The sequence below is a fragment of the Vipera ursinii genome (genome assembly GCF_947247035.1).
Source record: "Vipera ursinii genome assembly, chromosome: Z".
NCBI classification, from domain to species: Eukaryota; Metazoa; Chordata; class Lepidosauria; order Squamata; family Viperidae; genus Vipera; species Vipera ursinii.
The window spans coordinates 74609384-74628968 of NC_139517.1; the positions used below are offsets into that span (position 1 = coordinate 74609384).

Here is a 19585-nt window from a genome sequence, read left to right on the forward strand (position 1 = left end):
ATTTTTAATAGGGAAATAATATAGTCTTCAGCAAATTATAATTGCACTAAGAAAAATATTAATTTGTTTACTGAGAACTTCTCAAGTAGATTAGTTTATAACTTTACCAGCATTACTGTTTAATAGAGGCAATTGATAACACATAGAAAGGATGTCTCAGAAAAATGAAGCATCCTGTATGAAAAATGCTGACACTTGGAAATGGGCAGACAAATTGATTGTTAGTCATATTTTTTTGCTGCAGTTATCAGTCAAACCAAAGTGAGCAAAAAACATATTGGTACAGAACCTGAGGATTTGTATCACTCATTAATAACTTATTTCCTCAAATATCACTTGAAACATTTAAAAAACCACTACAAATATTTTGCCACACAAGAAAAACGCTATACTTGGTGATATAACATTTAGATACTCTAAAACAGTGACATGAATGGCACAAATAAATAAACTACACAATAGCACAAAACAGATTTGGTCTCCTATATATAATTATGCAATACTATAAAATTACCCTCCAGGACTGCTGTTGGTGAAATATTTAAGGCATCAAAGTGCTAGATACAAAAGAGATCTGGATAAAGGGAAAAAAGTTAGGGTTTTTCTGCAAATTTAATCAGATATTGTAGATTGATTGATTGATTGATTATATTTATATGCCGCCCTTCTCCCTAAGATGCTTATAACCTAACGTTCTTTGTCTAATGTTTTGCATTTTCAAGCTCCTCAATTAATAAAGTATTTAAAGAAAATCAAATGAAACAATCAGTGTTCCCTATTTCTGTGCCAGTTAGATTGATCAAGCACAATGCTTTGAGAGATGCTAAGACAGCTTGAAAATATTTATTTTTATTAAATTTATTATAGTCACCCATTTTTGCAGACTTTGGATGGTTTTTAAAAAAATCTTAGTTACTATGTTAACACAATTAAAAACAAAAATGAAACAGCCTGGACTAAAAACACACATCAAATACATAATGCAACTGCACAGTGCCCATTCTCTAAATACAATAACTGCCAGGCTTGAAACCAAAACCAGGTTTTAAGACCCTATGAAATTTGTAAAAGCCAGGCCTTGAGCTGAACCTTAATCAGGTCTGCTGCTAACTTTAGTTCTGCCAACTTGGTAAAATTGCAGTAAGTAGTCTTGGGAACCATCAGCCATTAGATCAGAGCTTTGATGGCCGTTGGACTATACTGTATCTGCATTTAGATTGAACATTATCATTTGCTACTTATCCATCATGTATATTTAACAAAAACTAATATTTTTATCTTGTATAATTGATAAAAAAGTCAGCCTATGCTAAGAAGCTAAATTTTGAAGTGCTGTTCTCATTTTATGGCAGTTTGGCAGAGAGGCATAGCATTGTCAGCATAAATTACCCATATATTAAATTCAGTAGGTAAGATTTAAGTTGGGCATTTACAATTGGTAAATCTCTGTTAGAATATTTTACTGACAGTGCGAAAGGTATATAATGTCCAAGTAATAATTGATTATTAAACAATCAGAATAATTTGATATTGTGAAGCTTACATATAAAAACTCTTAAGTACTTGGCCATTTTCCATAGCTGGCATTTGGAAAACTAAAATAAAGTCCAATAAAACAAAACAGATTCGCTAGGAATTTCTGGAGTAAAAACTAAATGTCAGTTCATGTACAAAGCACTACTCATTATGCATGCCACCTTTTAAATTTGATTACTGATATTCATATGCAGAAATATTACAGAAATATTGCATTCAGTTATTATAAAACTGTTAGTTTCAGACTGTTTTATTTTTAATTTAGCATGCTGCTGATCTTGTAAAAACAGTGACATCTCGTTACGATGAATATATAAATGTTAAAGACTTGTCTGACAAAATCAACCGTGCACTTAGTGCTGCAAAGAAGGATAATGACTTCATCTATCATGACAGAGTTCCTGATCTTAAAGATCTTGATCCAATAGGAAAAGTCAGTCTTGTGAAAGCAACTCCAGTTACTATCCCTCTGAGTCAGAAATTTATAGGTAAGTGTGATTATCACTGCATTCTAATATTGGACACATGACTTCAGCAATCCCATTCTGATTTTGGAATTTAAAATTGTGTTGTCTCTTGAATGTTAACCCCTTACCTTTATTTTTACTTGTATTTTTCAAATGGGGACTGGTTTTATTGTCCATATCACTTCAGCAGTATATTATTTGATATTAAAGTTTTCAAACTATTGAAGTGTTTGAAACATTTTGTATGTTCTTAATGAATACCAATTTGGTTTTAAGTATATATTAATTATGCTTCAAAGAATATACAAATGAAATCTATAATCTGCTGTCTTCTACAAAGTTTTAGTAATCTTTTTTGTTTTAAAAATTCAATGTCAAATATTATCAAGCAGGCTCCAAGTCTTCTGAAAACAGGTATGTAAGGTTTGCATTCTTGGTGATAAAAGATCACTGTTGCATGTCTAGCTTGGAATGTGTGGGATACCTTGGTGGCATTGCCTTCATGTTAAAAGTACCAGGATAGAGACTTCCTGAAACTGTAGGTTTCAAGACATGCACATTAAAAAAACATTGGATTTATTCTAAACTTTCCATATATCAAATATTTCATAGGATAAAAATAAAATTAGATAATATTTAAATTATATCACTTGGAATTTTAGGTGGGAGTATCTTGAGGCTGTTCACTAGTGCAGACCTCTTTATGTTTTGGGATATAAGTAAAAGAAATTACTAACAAGTTCATATTTGATTCTTTGTGAATCTTGTTTTAGAAAAACAAAGATAATGGGGAGCATAAAGTCTAGTAATTTCAGGTAAATAATGGTGGGAGGGCAAGAATATGAATGGGTTTCATTAATTGTAGTGTTTTGCTTTATAGATTTGTTTGAGAAGATGGTTCCTATGGCAATACAGCAAGCTCTTGCTGTCTACAACCAAAGAAAGGCAGAGTTGGTTAATAGATCAATAGGCCAGATGAGAGAGGCCACCAATTTGGCAAATGGGTGAGATGATTATTTTGATGTCTGGCTAGGCTCTAGAGAAATTTTGCATTAGTAGAAAAGTATTTGGCAGTACAGATCTATTGAAGTTGATATACGTTGATATACTGCATTAATACCATAGTAAAAAAGTAAATTTCAGACATTGGATTGGGAATGACACCTCTCCAGATAGTTGCTCCTTCTCTTTTATATGCCACTCTGATAAGAAAAGCAATTTATAAAATGAAAGTCCAGTTTTTTTAAATGTCTCTCCCAATGGTTTCTTTTGATTGGTATGTAATTGAAACTTTGTATATATTTGAATTCCTTATACTCCCAATGAAAACAAGTATTTCTTAACAATAAATTTGTCTGGTAATATCTTTGGTGATATAAAAAATAGCATCAGCATAAAGCACTGTTTGACTAGTTTAAGCTGTATGTTTGTTGTGAAATGACTGCAAGATGGTAAACTGAAATAACGTAATCTTCTCTAGAGTGCTAGCATCCCTTAATCTCCCTGCTGCTATTGAAGATGTTTCTGGGGATAGTGTTCCTCAGTCTATTCTACAGAAATCTAAGTCAGTGATTGAACAGGGAGGCGTTGAAGCAATAGATCAATTGATGAAAGATCTTCCTGAATTATTGCAGAGAAATAGAGAGATTCTGGATGAGGTATGTTTGCAGTAATAATTGCAATATTAAGAAATCACATGGCTTTTTCTTAGTAGAAAAGGTAATTTTTCACATTTTACTGTTAAATGTTTCTATGAGTAGGAATTGCAATGTTTATATAATAGGAGAGGAACCGGTTTAAGAAGTATTAGCACTGATATTTTATTGTTCAAATGACATATAATTGCAAAGCATGGTATTTAATTTAGATACATTATTTAGGTTTTAAGTTTAATTCATAACTCTTAATGGGAGAGAATTTAAGCCAACATTCTGACAACTTCCCATTAAAATATGAACTAAAATTATTTTAATTGTTTTTTTTAAACAATGAAAGTCACTAAGGATATTGGATGAAGAAGAAGCAACAGACAATGACTTGAAAAACAAATTCAAGGAACGTTGGCAAAGAACACCATCAAATGATTTATACAAGTCTTTGAGGGCAGGTAATATATTATTGTGTATTTGATCTTTACACTAGGTTGCTTACTACATAGAAATCGGCATTAATCTCTTTCTATGCTGATTTTTATCCCTAAATGTATTGCCACAACATTGAAAAAGATAGGTAAGAGAGCACGGTAGAAGCAACAATCTGAGAACAGGAACAAACTTATATTAGCTTGAATTTAATAGGTGATATGTTTCAGTTCCAATCTGAATTGATTACATTGAGTCAGCATAGAGATGATAGATATTAACACTACAAAATATTGATTAATTATTTATCTAATAAATAGATACTTAATGCTTTTATTTACATTTCAGGGAGCTAGATATTAATTTATTTTGACAATTTAGTATTCATAATGTAAGGACAGACAATAAAGACTACCTTAATGATTATTGCAATATTTTAATGTTGACATAATGTTGATTAATTTAAACTTAGAAAATTTTAAAATATTGCCCATTTTTATGCTAGTATCCCAGGAATTATTTATAATTCAAGTGTAAATAGGTTTTGAATAAAACAAAACAACTCAGAATAAATGAATTAAATATCTTCACCTTCATTGAGTTCCAATTGTCGGCATTCTCATTTTTCTCAATACTATTGTAAGTGTTTGATAGTTTTTCAATATTTTAACAAGCACACATTTTTAAAAATATTGTGCTTCCAATAACTTGTGGGATTTGAATTTAAAAATGTTTACTTAAAAATTAACATCCTATTGGCCAATCTTTCTATAAGCTGGATGGAGGTAATACTCAGTATGGATTATCATCCTGAGATGATTATGGTCCTGAGATGAAAAATGAGGGTGAAGTTGATTGTTTCAAGTTCTGTTATACTATCTCAAATGTTTTATTTTCATGACAAGAAAGATACAATTTAGAAAATAGAAGCAACCCCCAGAACCTGGGTTATATGGCTCAGTATAAATTTGGATTTCAAATAACCATTCTTGTGCACGTTCAAGTGATAGAAGGAATTTAATTTTTGAGCAAGCATCTGAATATAAACTTTGTCTTTTTATAATGATTGCTAGTGGAAGGTAGAATACGGCATCCATAATTATTAAATGATGACAGCTTTTAAAATCAACCACAAGGATATGTGAAACAGTTTTTTTCAACACTGGGAAGAATATACTAAAACTGACTCTGGCCCAATCAAATTCATGGAACTACCAATTTAACAAAGTATTGGTAAGACTCTGGCCCAATCAAATTCACGGAACTACCAATTTAACAAAGTATTGGTAACCAGTTCACATAATCAGTTTCCCAGAAACTGGAAATGGATATTTTCAAATTAATGGAGGACCGGAACAGAAGTGTATTCCTCCTTAGCAGGTGAATTATAGCAACATTTTTGTATTAAAAGGCTAATAGGAAGAAATAAAGGAGGTGTTACCTTAAGCTATAAGTTGATAAAGGAAAATATTCAGTTTTTAAGATGCTGCAGCTATTTTTCCTTTTATCTGACTAAAAAGACTTTGTGAAAATATTGCTTTTTTGGTTGTAAGTAGTTGATAAGGGCTTAAAAATTCACTTATATTGCTAATTAGTAAGATGTCATATTTTAGCTGCAGATTTTTCTTTGGGCTTTTTTTGTAGAAGGAACCAATTACCGTAATGTACTGGATAAAGCAGTACAAGCTGACAAACAGGTTAAGGAACGGTACCAATCTCATCGAGATACAATTTCATTGTTATGTAAATCAGAACAAGAACTTAATGCAGCCATTCCATCAGCAAATCCAGCAAAAACATTACAAGGGAGTGAGGTATGAAAGAATTTTTTTAATAGTTACATTTGTTGTGGGAAAACTCCAATCTGAATAAGAAACATTTTGCATATGCAAAATGTTTAAAGCAAGGTTATAGGCTATATACCTTATATGTTATGTAGGTATAGTAAAGAAAGCAATTTAAATCATAGAGTGACAGCCAAAATGTAGCATCTGATAATATTATGGGATGACTCTACTATAGCCTGCTGAAACACTTTGAAATTCCATTTTACAAACTGGATACCATACTTTCCTCGTCCCTAATCATACTAGGATATAACCTAAACAATGACTTTTTTAAAAAATTGAATAAATGAACCTTTATTGTCAAAGTACAACCATGTATTATTATTTTTTAACATAATCACCTTAATATTCGGTAGACAGTGTGTTGTCTGGGTTTACATTTAGCAAACATTCACTAACAAATTCTATAATCTATAATCCACATGATAACTTTACATGATTTCCTCGTTTCCCCATAGTGTTCTCTTTTACCAACCTTAAGTTAATACTATTGTTTTAATAAGTGATAATTAAGTATAAAAGTTTTCTAATATTTCTACAAATAATAATCACAACCGTATAGTATTCCTTTTCTATTTAGTCATTCTGGTTGTCCATTATATATCCTCCTTACAGTTCTTATTTACATTTGTTTTTCCCACAATATTCTAAACATTTTTACTTGTTAGGTTTTTCTCAGAGTTAATTACAAATAAATATTTAAATCTATTTTTTCTCATTTAAACCAATCCAATATTTTACCTTTCTTAAGAAATGAATAAAACTAAAAAGAGAAAGGATGAGAATTAGAACAAGAATAAAATAGATAGTATACTACTTAAATCCCTATTTCCCATAAGCTAACACATATTTATTTCCAAAAATGTTTCATTCTTTTTTACCATAATTGAAAATGTATTTAATCTTATAATATTCTCTTTAATAAACCTAATCCTCTAGTCTTTTAACTGTTTTAAAGTAAATCACCTTTAGATATCTAAAACATTCCCTTTATATAGGCCATTCCAACTCTTATATTACTCATATCTAACAATAAAATAAAAAGGAGAAAGAAAAAGAAAGCACTATATTACCTGAGGGGCTCTTCCCTCTTAAAGTCAAATTCATATCCAAAATTTTTCTATTTCTTTAACCATTTCCAAATAAGTGTTTCTTTTTTAAATATTCTCTCTGATAGGCCCCATTATTTTCTTAATTTTCGCTTTAGCCTTTTTCTTTTGCCCAATGCCTTTCTTAATATGTTCTGCTGAGTCAAAAAATCTTTCAATATTCTTATAGATGTTACTGTAGATGTAGAAAGTAAGTCAAGTACAGTATCTTTGTTAGAGGCATGTGCCCACTCATTTTTATTGAGAGTCTTTTTCCTTCTTTTTCTCTCTGCTTCTCTTGTCATTTTTTGTCTCTCTAGTTCTGGTGTTTTCCCTGGCATCTCTGCAGTCTGTTTTATCCAGTCTTTTTTCATATCCTCAGGTTTATTTTGTCGTGTTGAAATATAGGTTGTCTTTTCCAAGTCCAGTATTTCTTGAAATTCTTTTTCCACTTGGATTAAATCATACTTCTTTGTTTTGTAGAATTCCATCTTTAAGTCTCTATCTTCGAATTTTTGTTCAGTTGTCTGTTTTATCTGTTCCTTCTCTGTTATATTTTCATGGGATTTTTTTTGGTATAAAATTGAATTGGAGATGAGTTATTTTGGATTTCTTCCTTTCTTTACATGTGGTTTGAAATTCTTACTTAAATTAATTGCAAAAGATCATATATCTCCTCTTGAAAAGTATTTTTTCTTGATCATTTCTTTCTATAAATCTCTGATTTTCCATGATAACTAAGAATCCAGTTCCCCCCCCCCCGGAATAGCTTTGAGATCAGAGTTAACTATATACTTAAAATTCAGAGAGTTCAAATAAGTTATTTTTTATATATTTTTATTGATTTTCTAATATTACATTTAGATATTTGAGAGCAAAGTGGTGGCTGAGTACAATAATACTATTACACATAGATATCATTAGTACAGATCTCAAACTGTTACAATCCCCATTCCTTCCCTTTCTCCCTTGATATCTCCCTTGAGTACAATAATACTATTACACATAGATATCATTAGTACAGATCTCAAACTGTTACAATCCCCATTCCTTCCCTTTCTCCCTTGATATCTACTGTCTCATATTTTAACTACCGTATTTTTCGGACCATAAGACGCACTTTCCCCCCCCAAAAGTGGGGAAAAACAAGGGTGCGTCTTATGGTCCGAACCTCTGCAAGTGGAAAGCAAGGGAGATTGCCAGGAGCACAAATTGGCACGTGCTGAGAAACACTGATCTCGCACTCCTGCAATCTCCCTCGCTTGGTTTCAGCTTCCCTTGCTACAAGAGAAAGCAGGCTGAAACGGAGCGAGGGAGATTGCCAGGAACGCGATCTTGCACTGCTGCAATCTCCCTTGCTCTGTATCAGCCTGCTTTCTCTTGTAGCAAGGGAAACTGAAACTGCGCGAGATCGCGTTCCTGGCAGTCTCCCTCGCTCCATTTCAGCTTGCTTTCTGCAAGAGAAAGCTGGGCTGCAGGGCCGCCTCCGTGGGTACTGCTCTAACAGAGAGGGAAGGACAAAGAGGGAGAGAAGGAAGGAAGGAAGGAAGGAAGGAAGGAAGGGACAATGGGAGAGGGAGGGAGAGAGAGAAATAGGGAAAGAGAGAAAGAAAGATAGGGAGAGAGAGAAGGAAAAAGAAATAGGGAGGGAGAGAGAGGAGAAAGATAGGGAGGGAGAGAAAGAGAGAGAGAAGGAGAAAGAAAAGGAGAGAAATAGAGGGAGAGAGAGAAAGGGAGAGGGAAAGAGGGAGAAAGAGAGAGAGGGAGAAATAGAGGGAAAGAGAAAAATAGAGAGGGAGAGAAAGGGAAAGAGAAAGAAGGAGAAAGAAAGGGAGGGAAATTGAGGGAGAGAGAGGGAGAAATAGGGAAAGAGAAAAATAGAGAAAGAAGGAGAGGGAGAGAAAGGGAGAGAGAAAGAAAGAGGGAGGGGAGAGAGGGAGAGAAAGAAGGAGAGAGAGAAATTAAATTAGTAACATGATTGTTAAGTGAATCTGGTTTCCCCACTAACTTTGATTGTCAGAAGGTTGCAAAAGGCAATCACATGACCCTGGAATAATGTGACCATCATAAATATGAATCGATTGCCAAGCATCCGAATGTAAATCACATGACCCTGGGGATGCTGCAATGGTCATGAGTGTGAAAAATGGTCATAAGTCACTTTTTCCAGTGCCATCGTAACTTTGAACAGTCACTAAGTAAATCGTTGTAAGTCGAGGACTACCTGTACTTTATCATTTTTTTTCCTTTTTTGGGGGGGTGTCAAGTTTTTGACACCTTGCTTGGCGACTGGTGGTACTCGGACATTGCCTTGTCCTAAAAGTGGTACAATGGATGAAATGTTTGAAAAGCCCTGTTTTAGTATACTGATACTATTTGGTTCAGAATATTTTTTTCTTGTTTTCCTGCTCTAAAAACTGGGTGCGTCTTATGGTCAGGTGCGTCTTATGGTCTGAAAAATATGGTAATACAATTCTTGTTCTGTCTATCAAATGGAAAGTAACTTTCTAACATTTATCAATAATTTTTAGTTAATATATATCTTAGTTGTTTTAACTTTCAGTCTTTAGACAATGACCTAATCAATTTTTATCAATTTTAATTTTCCATTAATATTTAAATTTAATGTTTAATAATTATCATTTCCACACTTTAGATGACCCCAATTCCTTTATCACCATTCCTCCCAAAATCTAATATTCAGGATACACATCTTATCTATATAAGTTCTCACCATCTACATCAATGTTAATAATGCAATGATAGTATTCTTATTTTCTAATGATTCTCAAATATCTTAAATCTTAAATTTAATAACCAAAATTTCTTTTATTTTCGCATTTAATACTTCCTCTTTCTCCCTCTTTATATCTACTATCTCATATTTAGAACTAATAATTTTTTCCCCTTACTGCTACATAAAGACATATTTATTACTTTCATCAATGTTTTAACTTATATATATCTTAATCATCTTTACACAATCTTTATGCACAAGTCAATATTCCAATTAACCTATGTTTTACATAACCAAAATTTTATTTGTCTTAACTCATAACAGCATTTTATATTCAAAATACGTCTTATTCATTTAAGTATATTCTATTTTAAGACGTACAGACATATTTATTGCTTTCATCAATAAAGTTTTAGCTTATATGTGTTAATCACCTTTACAAGACCTTTATGCACAAATCAATATTCAAATTTAATTTAGTGTTTTATGTTTCTAAGTTTTACTTGATCAAAGTTTTTTTTATCTCAACTCATAAAATATATTCAAAATACACATCTTGTCTGCTTAAGTATGTTCTAAGTTCTCATAATAAAAGGTAAAGGTTCCCCTGCACATGCATGCTAGTTGTTTCCAACTCTAGGGGCCAGTGCTCATCTCCGTTTCAAAGCCGAAGAGCCAGCGCTTGTCCGAGGACGTCTCCGTGGTCATGTGGCTGGCATGACGATGCCAAAGACGCACGGAACGCTGTTACCTTCCCACCATAGTGGTCCCTAATACTCATAATACTCACCGTAGTTCTCATAATACTCATCTATTTAAGTATATTTAAAATCTCATCTATAAATCAAAACCCCATTCTTTTTCAGTCTTATTCTAGCTTTCTTTTTTTGCCAAATCATTTTCCATGTCCTTACTTTTGGGTCATTGAGAAGATTTCCTTGGGTTGTTATATCTATTATTTAGCATTGAAATAACCATACAGTTGTCATTTTTTAAAGAGGACTTACATATCCAGCAGGTCTTCTCCTTGTTTTTCCATTTCCTGAACTGTTTATCTTCTCTTCCATCTGTTTTTCTTTTAGATCCTCCGGTTCCTTCTGCTTTACCTCTTTCCCGTTCGTCAATTTCTTTTCTGTATTTTTCATTGTCTGTATTTGTTGAGCAGTTGAGTCTTCTGTCATGATATTTAATTGTTCCATTTTTTCTGTAGTATCCTGCATAGATGATTCTTTACTTATAGTCATAATTTGCTTTTGCATATCCAGGTTGTCTTGTTTTTTTCTGTAGCTTCTTATTTCATCACCAGCTATAATTAAGGTTTGAAGAATTGCTTTCAACAGACAAAGGGTTTGGTCCTGCTCTTCTTCCATAAGGAAGATCCATTTCTGATCTTCCATAATAGTATATTTAAACTAAAAAACTTTACATTCAAGAAATCCACTCAGTAAAGAGCACAGCTGAGCTTCTCAAGGTTACATGTATCTTATCTATTTTCTGGGCTGTCAGCCAAGTCTCTTTTACACAATAACAGATTGCAGTATCACGTTTGGTAACAAGATGTCTCTCCAAAGTTATTTTGATCTTTTCTGTTTTTTCTTCTATTTTAAAAGAAAAAACCCAGATCTTCCGTAAAAATAGGAAATAAAAATTGAAGAAAGATAGGAAATAGAAAATAAATAGTCTTTTAATCCACAAATTCTAAAAAATAGATTCCCAATTAGGATCCAGTTATTTTTTCAATGTTTTAAAACTCCTCTGGGTAGTCAGTCGCTGCTGTGTCTGGAGGGAGGGTTGAAATCTCCCCTCTCCACAGGGGGGAAAGTACTTTAGCAGCTTGTGTAGGTACAGAAAGCAATTAGGATTTAAGAGACGTAGATCTCACCCAGTCCTTACCATGCTGCTTTGAAGTTGCCAGATGGTGAGTTGACTTCGGCTGTCTGCAGCCTAGTGACGAGCCATATTTCTATGGCCGGTCTTTTGTCTGTTGCTTTGGAGGGATTCGCTGGCTCCAGCGGGAGAGCTACCGCTCTCCCTCGATCCAACAAGGGCCCCTCCTTGCTGGTCACCTCTATGGGCAACTTTAGATCCTTTTCAGGGTCCCCCAGTGATACAAAACTGGACGGGAGAGGTGGAGCTTGTCTCCCAGGCATCCATGGCAGCCACGCGGCAAACTGGAAGTCCCAAAAAAGTTCTTTTTTTTGTTCCCTAAAGTTTGTAAGTTTCACTTTATCTACAATCCAGATTATTTTCTTATTTGTCACAGCTGTTCTCTATTTTTAAAACTTTGAAGGTCACAAGTAGAGATTAGTTTTTTCCAGATTTTACCAAATCCTATATGCAAACCTTAGCTGTCATAATCCTTATTCACCAATAGATGTCAGCACTGGTTCATTTTTCAAATTTTAGTCCTCCATAAAAGGTTCAATTCGCCGCTTCGGTTAGCAAAAGGGTGGGGCAAAAAAACCCCTCTCCTTTCGTAGTTTTTTTTTTTTTTTTGGCTTCTTGGGAATTTTTTTCTCCCCTTCAGGAAAGTTGATAGGTAGGATAGAGAAAATCGATGTTCTTACCCAGATTCAAACACACTGTTTACGATCAGCTTAAAATAGTGCTTTTGACTTTGATTGCTTGCAGCTTGGGCTAGAATCTGAAGTTAAGCTAGCCTTTCTCCTGTCGATTTCTGGAAATCTTCTCCTGGACCGATCAGATCGATTGCCATCTCTCCCAGGTCCCTGGGACTTCCTTACTTCATTGCCACCTCTCTGGGGTGGCTTCTGGTCCATTTAGGGTCCCCTAATAGGAAGAAACTCAGCTAAAGGGCACGGAGTCCCGAACTCCCTCAACTGCTGCGCTGCACGCAGGACCGGAAGTCTCTGAATAATGACTTTTTTTATTTTATCTATATATTGACTCCACCAAAGAAAAAGACAGCAGTCTGGATCCTCTTATCTTTGTTGTCTCTCTGCAGGGTCACCATTTGCTTGCTCCTTTTTCTGTTTCTAAGCCATGCACATATTTAATGTATTATTAACCTCACAAGTGAGTAGTTAGATATTCTGGTTATCACTGATTTACAGTAGATTGATTTATTAAAAAGGAATTTTAAATATCAACAGTTTAGAAATGCTGCTTTGATAGATTCATCTCATAATGATTTTGTAGTGTGTAACCAGGAATCAACAGTGACCTAGAGGAATGCACACGCACACATGCGCACATACACACACACAATATCTAATGCATATGTTCTTTAATTATTAGCTTTATATATTGCCTTTTATACAACTGCTTAGGGTTGCGCATGTAGCATCCCTTCTCTCTCCCAAAAAACCAATCCTGTGAGAGAAAGTGACTGTCCCAAAGCTATCCAGTAAGCTTTTGAGGCTTATAGTGGGGACTTGAACTTAGACATCAAACTGGTTGCCCAACATCACACTGGTTCTGTTTACTCAGGTTTTTCATCCTGTAATTGCTTCTGATTATATAGTCAGGCATTATTTTCATGGTAAAGATATATACAGTTGGCTTTTCATGTTTTAGGATGAGTTATTTGTTTAACCAACTATTTGTGTATCATCATACAAAAGTAATAGACGGCTTATGTATTGAAATTTTCCCTTGTTACTAAAAAGCACCTAAACAATTGTGTAAAACAGTTCTATTTAGAAAGAGATGGCACAACAGATGTTCATATAAAATTCTCTGTTTTCATGCAGAATAAATATGTTTCTGAAATTCAGCAGTTTTAATCTTGGTTTCATTTAAGATGTAGATAAGAACTCCCAAGGTTATAATTTGAATTGTATTTAGGCTCAACATGCTGTCATATTCTTAAACAATATTGATTTAATAAAAGCATTAATATGAAAAACTATGTCTAATTTTATTTATTTCATTTCCTTTTATTAGGTAGTTAATATCCTAAAATCGTTGCTAGCTAGTCTGGATGAAGTAAAAAAGCAGAGAGAACAACTTGAGAATGATCTCAAATCAGTAAACTTTGACATGACATCTAAATTCCTAACAGCACTAGCACAGGATGGTGCTTTAAATGAAGAAGCCATATCTGTCACAGAGTTGGATAATCTTTATGGTGGTCTTACTCATAAAGTACAGGAGACCCTGAAAAAACAGGAGGAGCTGCTCAATAGCATTCAGGTAATTATTTAAAAGTGTTTTAGAGCAAAAACCTAGCATAATCTGATATAGCTTTTTACTGAGACTGTAATCTTCAATTATTATATGTTCAGATTGAGGGAGGAAAATATTGTTAACTTGATTAATTACATCTTGTCCTTTTTTCATGTTTAGAATTCTCATCAGGAATTTTCTAAGATGAAACAGTCAAATAATGAATCCAATTTAAGAGAAGAAGTTCTGAAGAATTTAGCTATAGCTAATGACAACTTTGTGGAACTTACAGCCAATTTGAAAGAAGGCACAAAGGTATGGTAACAGAAGAGTCCACAAGACTAACAACATCTCAATAGAAGTGTTTTATTTCTGGTTTTTAAAAACTTAATATATAAAAGAATTGGAAAAGTCCTTGAATGAAAGTATGGACCATGTATTGCAAGAATACCAGTTTTGAGTTACAGATTTTGCAAGATGTTAAAGGATATTTTGTATCATAATACTTTATCAGACAGAAACTGTTTTCTTTTGTTGCTTTTTCTCATTTAATGACTTATTGTTTTATAAATATATATAAAATACAAATAAAAATAGGTAATTAAGGAAAGGAAAAAGAGAGGGGGAAAGAAAATATAATAATTTAATTTAATTTCTATACTGCCCTTCTCCCGAAGGACTCAGGGCGGTGTACAGGGCAATAAATACAATAAAAATACAATGTACAAAAGTTAAGAAAGAATTAAATAATGTAGCCCAATTACAATAAAAATTAATAAAATTAATATTAAAATACCCCACACCCATCAGACCAGGCCGGCTTGTTCAAATAAGTAAGTTTTTAGGTCACGGCGGAAGGAGCGAAGGTCAGGAGCCATCCGGAGCTCAACCGGTAAACAGTTCCAAAGGTCTGGCGCACCTACAGAGAATGCCCTCCCCCTGGGGGTCGCCAGTCAACACGCTTTGACCGACGGCACCCTGAGGAGGCCCTCTCTGTGGGAGCGCACTAGACGAAGGGAAGTTGATGCCGGCAGCAGGTGCTCCCGTAGGTAATCTGGACCCATGCCATTTAGGGCTTTATAGGTCATTACCAGCACCTTGAATCTCACCCGGAGGGCAACCAGAAGCCAATGCAGCTCGCGGAGTAGAGGTGTTACATGGGAGTATCGGGAAACCCCCACCACCACTCGCGCGGCCGCATTCTGCACCAGCTGAAGCCTCCGAGTGGTCCTCAAGGGCAGCCCCATGTAGAGAGCATTGCAGTAGTCTAAACGAGAGGTCACGAGCACATGAGTGACTGTACGCAAGGCATCCCGGTCCAAATAGGGCCGCAACTGGTGCACCAGGCGAACCTGGGCGAAGGCCCCCCTAGTCACAGCTCCTATATGATCTTCCAAGGAGAGCTGTGAATCTAGGAGGACACCCAAAATATGAGGTACAAGGGAAGAAAAAAAAGTGTTGACTTCTAACTCTCTTTAGCACAGCACAAGATAACATTCCAGCCTTTTACTTTTATACATTAGTATATAATTAGCCATTTCTATTACAAATCTATCTAATCTGCAAAACCAAAATCAACGTTTCATTTTTTTATTACAAGCACAAAATCCAGAAGTGATATCCAATTAAAAAACATAAATAAATATGTTCTCCTTTTTGAAAAAAACAATTTAACCATTTCTGCTTTATCTTCCTTGCTGTGGAAATATGTATTTCTATTTGCACTTATAATCTTTATAAACTATCACCATTTATATTAACAAAATTCACTGTATTCTTTCAGATTTTTTAATCTTAAAGGGAAAATATTTTTTTCATCCATTTCAAAACACTAAACTTTTCTTTAAAAACATTTCTGAAACCAAAACTTTCTCATATATCTTTTTTAAACTTCTACTTAACATGCATGCTTTAAAATTCACTATTAAAAATCACTCCCTCCAAGATACCCTTACTGAATATTTTTTTCTTATATATATTTTTTTAAAACTAAACTTTTCTTTAAACTAGTACATCTTTTTCTTTAACTACAGATATCAAACCAATAAAAATCCATCTTAATTCCAATTGACTCATTTAAGTTTAAGTCACTTTTTCCAGCTTGTATTTGTGGAGTGTAGCCTTTTTCTTCTCTGGAATGTTTGCCAAGTAGTTATAAGCTTCTCTTTTTCTCAAGGATTTCTCAACCTTGTTAATGTCCATAAGGAAAAAAGTCCCAAACCTGTCCTTTTAAAAGTTGCAGATTTTCTTGGTGCTCTTCATTCAATTGTGTTGGGAGGTTTATATTTAAACCATCATAATGAGAGTTGGTGTCAGGTTTATATTCCAAAATTGCAATTGACTCCTCTGCATTGTCAACTACTTGTGAGATTGCCTCAGTGATTTGGTAAATTTCTAGACATATTTGCATCTCTGAAGTAGTTTGAGAAGTTTTTTAAACATCCTTGGATAGATAGCTGATCTATGAACTGATGGATTTTATTTAAAGATTTTTCAAATACATCTCTAATAATTTGCTCCTCTATTTTCTTAACTCCCTCTTTTGTCAAAGAGTAGCTTTTTTGTAAATCACTTAAGAATTGCTGGCCATTCAGAAATCATGAAAATCAGAAAGTTTTAGCCACCCACAGCAAAGAAGACATAGCTACAAATTACTAAAAATAGTAAACTAAAATCACAACTTTCTGCCCTTATATTTCTCCATCAACTTTTTTTTTAAAAAAGATACTCCACACTTCCTTATTTTGGCTTGCCTTAGCAGCCTTCTTCCTTGTTTAACACTGAAGAAATTCCCAAAATGGTGCAGATCTTCAATATATAAAAAGGGTTTTTTTATGGTCTTATTCTGAAACTTATTTTTCTTCCTTTTATGTCATTGGATCTGAGTCACATTCATTTTATGTGGGCCCTTTGGGAATGTAATGTAGCTAAAAAAAGAAGATATGATGGTTCAGTATCTATTAAAATTATAGCATTGTTAATAAATGATGTAGAGAAATGCTTACAATAACCACAAGATAACTTACTTCAGATAGTATGACAAATATTACATACCATAATTTAGTCTGTCTACCATGGCCAGTTAAAATTCCAACTAAATTTAAAACACACAGCGTGGTATGAGGTAATATCTAGAAGAGCTTCCATAATACATTTGAATTAAACAATTGAACCATTTTATTTGATTATTTTTCAGATGGATTATTTTACCGACTTATTGGTATTTTGTTCCATTGAAGTATTTATTTCATAGATTGATAAAACTACAATTATATAAAATGTCTTCCATTGGTGTTTTCATTAATATATTTTTTCTGTCATTAAAATAAATATCTATGTATATCTGTGTATGTGTGTGTGTGGTGTGGATGAACATTGCATTTTTTTCCCCGTTCTAGTTCTATAACGAACTGACTGAAATCCTTTTGAAATTCCAAAACAAATGCAGTGACATTGTGTTTGCACGCAAAACAGAAAGAGATGAACTTCTGAAGTAAGCATCTACAAATACCGTAAAAAAAACACTAGTTTCTGGCTGCTACTTTTAAGGAAAGAATGCTTTGTAATTAAAAAGCTTAAAATGAATTCCTTCACATAATAGAGATTTGCCAATAAAAACTGAGCTGGAAAATAATAGGAAATGCTTCTGTTTCACAATTGTCAAGATGTTGGTTAATTGATAGAATGACTGTTTTCGTAATATATAGAATTATAGAATGTTTTCTAAATTAGTTTTCTAAATTAGTTCAGATATTTACTTGGTTAGCCTCAAGAGGTAAGAGCAACTGATGTGCAATTAATCCAATTAAGTTGATTAAACAGTATGCAAGTACTGACAGAACTTGAGGACAGTTGTGACCCTGTTTAGTTATTATTATTTGTACACAATGGATATGTTTGTTCCTAAGCCTCAACAGTTGGAGGGTCACAACTTTCCCTTCTCTGATCTTGATATAACTATATATTAGCGTTGTCTTTACATGATTTTTTTTTACTCAATTTCCCCCATATTTTGTGATTTACCAGTTTGCTTATATTTAATAATTTATGCTGCTATTCTTAAAATATATGCTGTTAGCTATCAAATTTTATGAATATAGATTTAGGGGCTTAGTTGTCTAGGTTCAACATGGAGCTTACCTCTTCTGCATTCCCTCTATTGTGCCTACTATTTATGGATATAAACATACTGTATTCCATTTTGAGAGTTGGGGAATATAAACAGAGACATCTTTATAGGGACAAAAGCAGTGTTTGAAACAAGACCTAATGTTTTGAGTCTGGAGAGTTGCTTTAATATTATTTTATGGAATTATTAAGATTCCTTTAAAAAGTTCTGTTTTTTTATCTCTTAAATACCTTTTCATGCAAGAAAAACATTTTTCTGTGAGACCCTAAATCTAATTATGCTATGAAGGTGAATTTAATTAGGACATGACTTGGAGTGAATATTAATTTATAGTTTCCCCTCTCGGACACTGAAACCAAGATCTCCATACAAAATACACCCCAGGTGTTCTATAGTAGGCTAAAGTAATGTTCTAATTCTCCATGTTCAACTTCCATTTTTATTATTTTTTTCTTTTTAAGAGATTTGCAGCAGAGTATTGCCAGAGAACCCAGTGCTCCTTCTTTTCCTTCTGTGCCTGCATATCAAACTGTTCCCCCTGCGGGAAACAAGCCCTCTGCATCCTCTATTCCAACTCCAGCTCCCCGAACCAATGTGGTAAGTAAATCAACAGTAAAGTTATTGTTTTTTGCTTTCTCTGTTTCAGTAAATTCAGTAAATTGAAACAGCAGCCTTATATACTGAATACTGTATATTGAAAAATTGCAGTGCAAAGAATGGATGAAAAAGAACCTATTCATAGCCCTGGTAGATGAGAGAGAGAAAAAGAAAGAAAGATAATACCAAGTTTCTCTCTAACCAAAATAGCATTTGAAAACTATTCCAGTCTTCTTGATAGTGATAATTTTGAGATTTGAGTTTTGGTTTTTCTAACAAAATTCTAGGCTACGTAGAATTGTTCTCTGGTTGTGTGTTGATGGCAGAGGTGGACCAAGGAAAAGAGAAAGGGTGATTGATGGGACACAGAAACAGTGAAATGGATAATCTTAATATTGTCGTTATATCAACAGCTTGAGAGAGATGGTGAATATTATGTACTGTAGTGCTACCGTATTTATAATTTACAATACAATTTATTTTGTGGTGCTATACATTGCTCTCAGTTATAAATATATTTTGTCAGATTTACTAGTCAGATAAGAAAGATGAAGGACCATTCACGGCAAACTTGATTTAAATAAGTAATTCAAGAAAGTCTTCTTTTGGATATTTAAAAGGCATTGATTTAAATAAATTTATCTCGTTGTGTGGCAATTACATAATGTTGTTTGTGTTTTTAGTCAGACTTTCAAGTCTGATTGCCACAAATACAAAATATAAACAATAGAATTGTACTTCTATGTTAGATTATGTATATATATTTTGTTTAGTCTAGTAAACCGCAGCCACCAGCACGTCCTCCACCACCAGCAATTTCTACAGCACCTGTTGTCACTGCTCCTGGTTCAGCAACCGCTGGGATATCAGCTGCTCCTGTGGGTTCTGCAACTAATGTAGCACCTTCACAGGCCCAGGGCCCACCTTATCCAACTTATCCAGGCTATCCTGGGTAAGTTTTGTGAACTAATTAAT

General features: G+C 33.7%; 1 protein-coding gene across 2 annotated transcripts in view; it reads left to right on the forward strand.

Moving 5' to 3' along the window:
* The window catches only part of PDCD6IP (programmed cell death 6 interacting protein), a 43550-nt gene that overhangs the window by 20890 nt on the left and 3075 nt on the right, over positions 1-19585 (forward strand). For both annotated transcript variants that reach the window (XM_083377390.1, XM_083377391.1), the window contains exons 8-17: positions 1802-2024; positions 2884-3007; positions 3484-3661; positions 3999-4110; positions 5729-5898; positions 13663-13911; positions 14065-14199; positions 17283-17377; positions 18475-18610; positions 19384-19562. In XM_083377390.1, the coding sequence (XP_083233516.1) occupies positions 1802-2024; positions 2884-3007; positions 3484-3661; positions 3999-4110; positions 5729-5898; positions 13663-13911; positions 14065-14199; positions 17283-17377; positions 18475-18610; positions 19384-19562 (1601 nt within the window). The remainder of the gene's footprint in view (positions 1-1801; positions 2025-2883; positions 3008-3483; positions 3662-3998; positions 4111-5728; positions 5899-13662; positions 13912-14064; positions 14200-17282; positions 17378-18474; positions 18611-19383; positions 19563-19585) is intronic.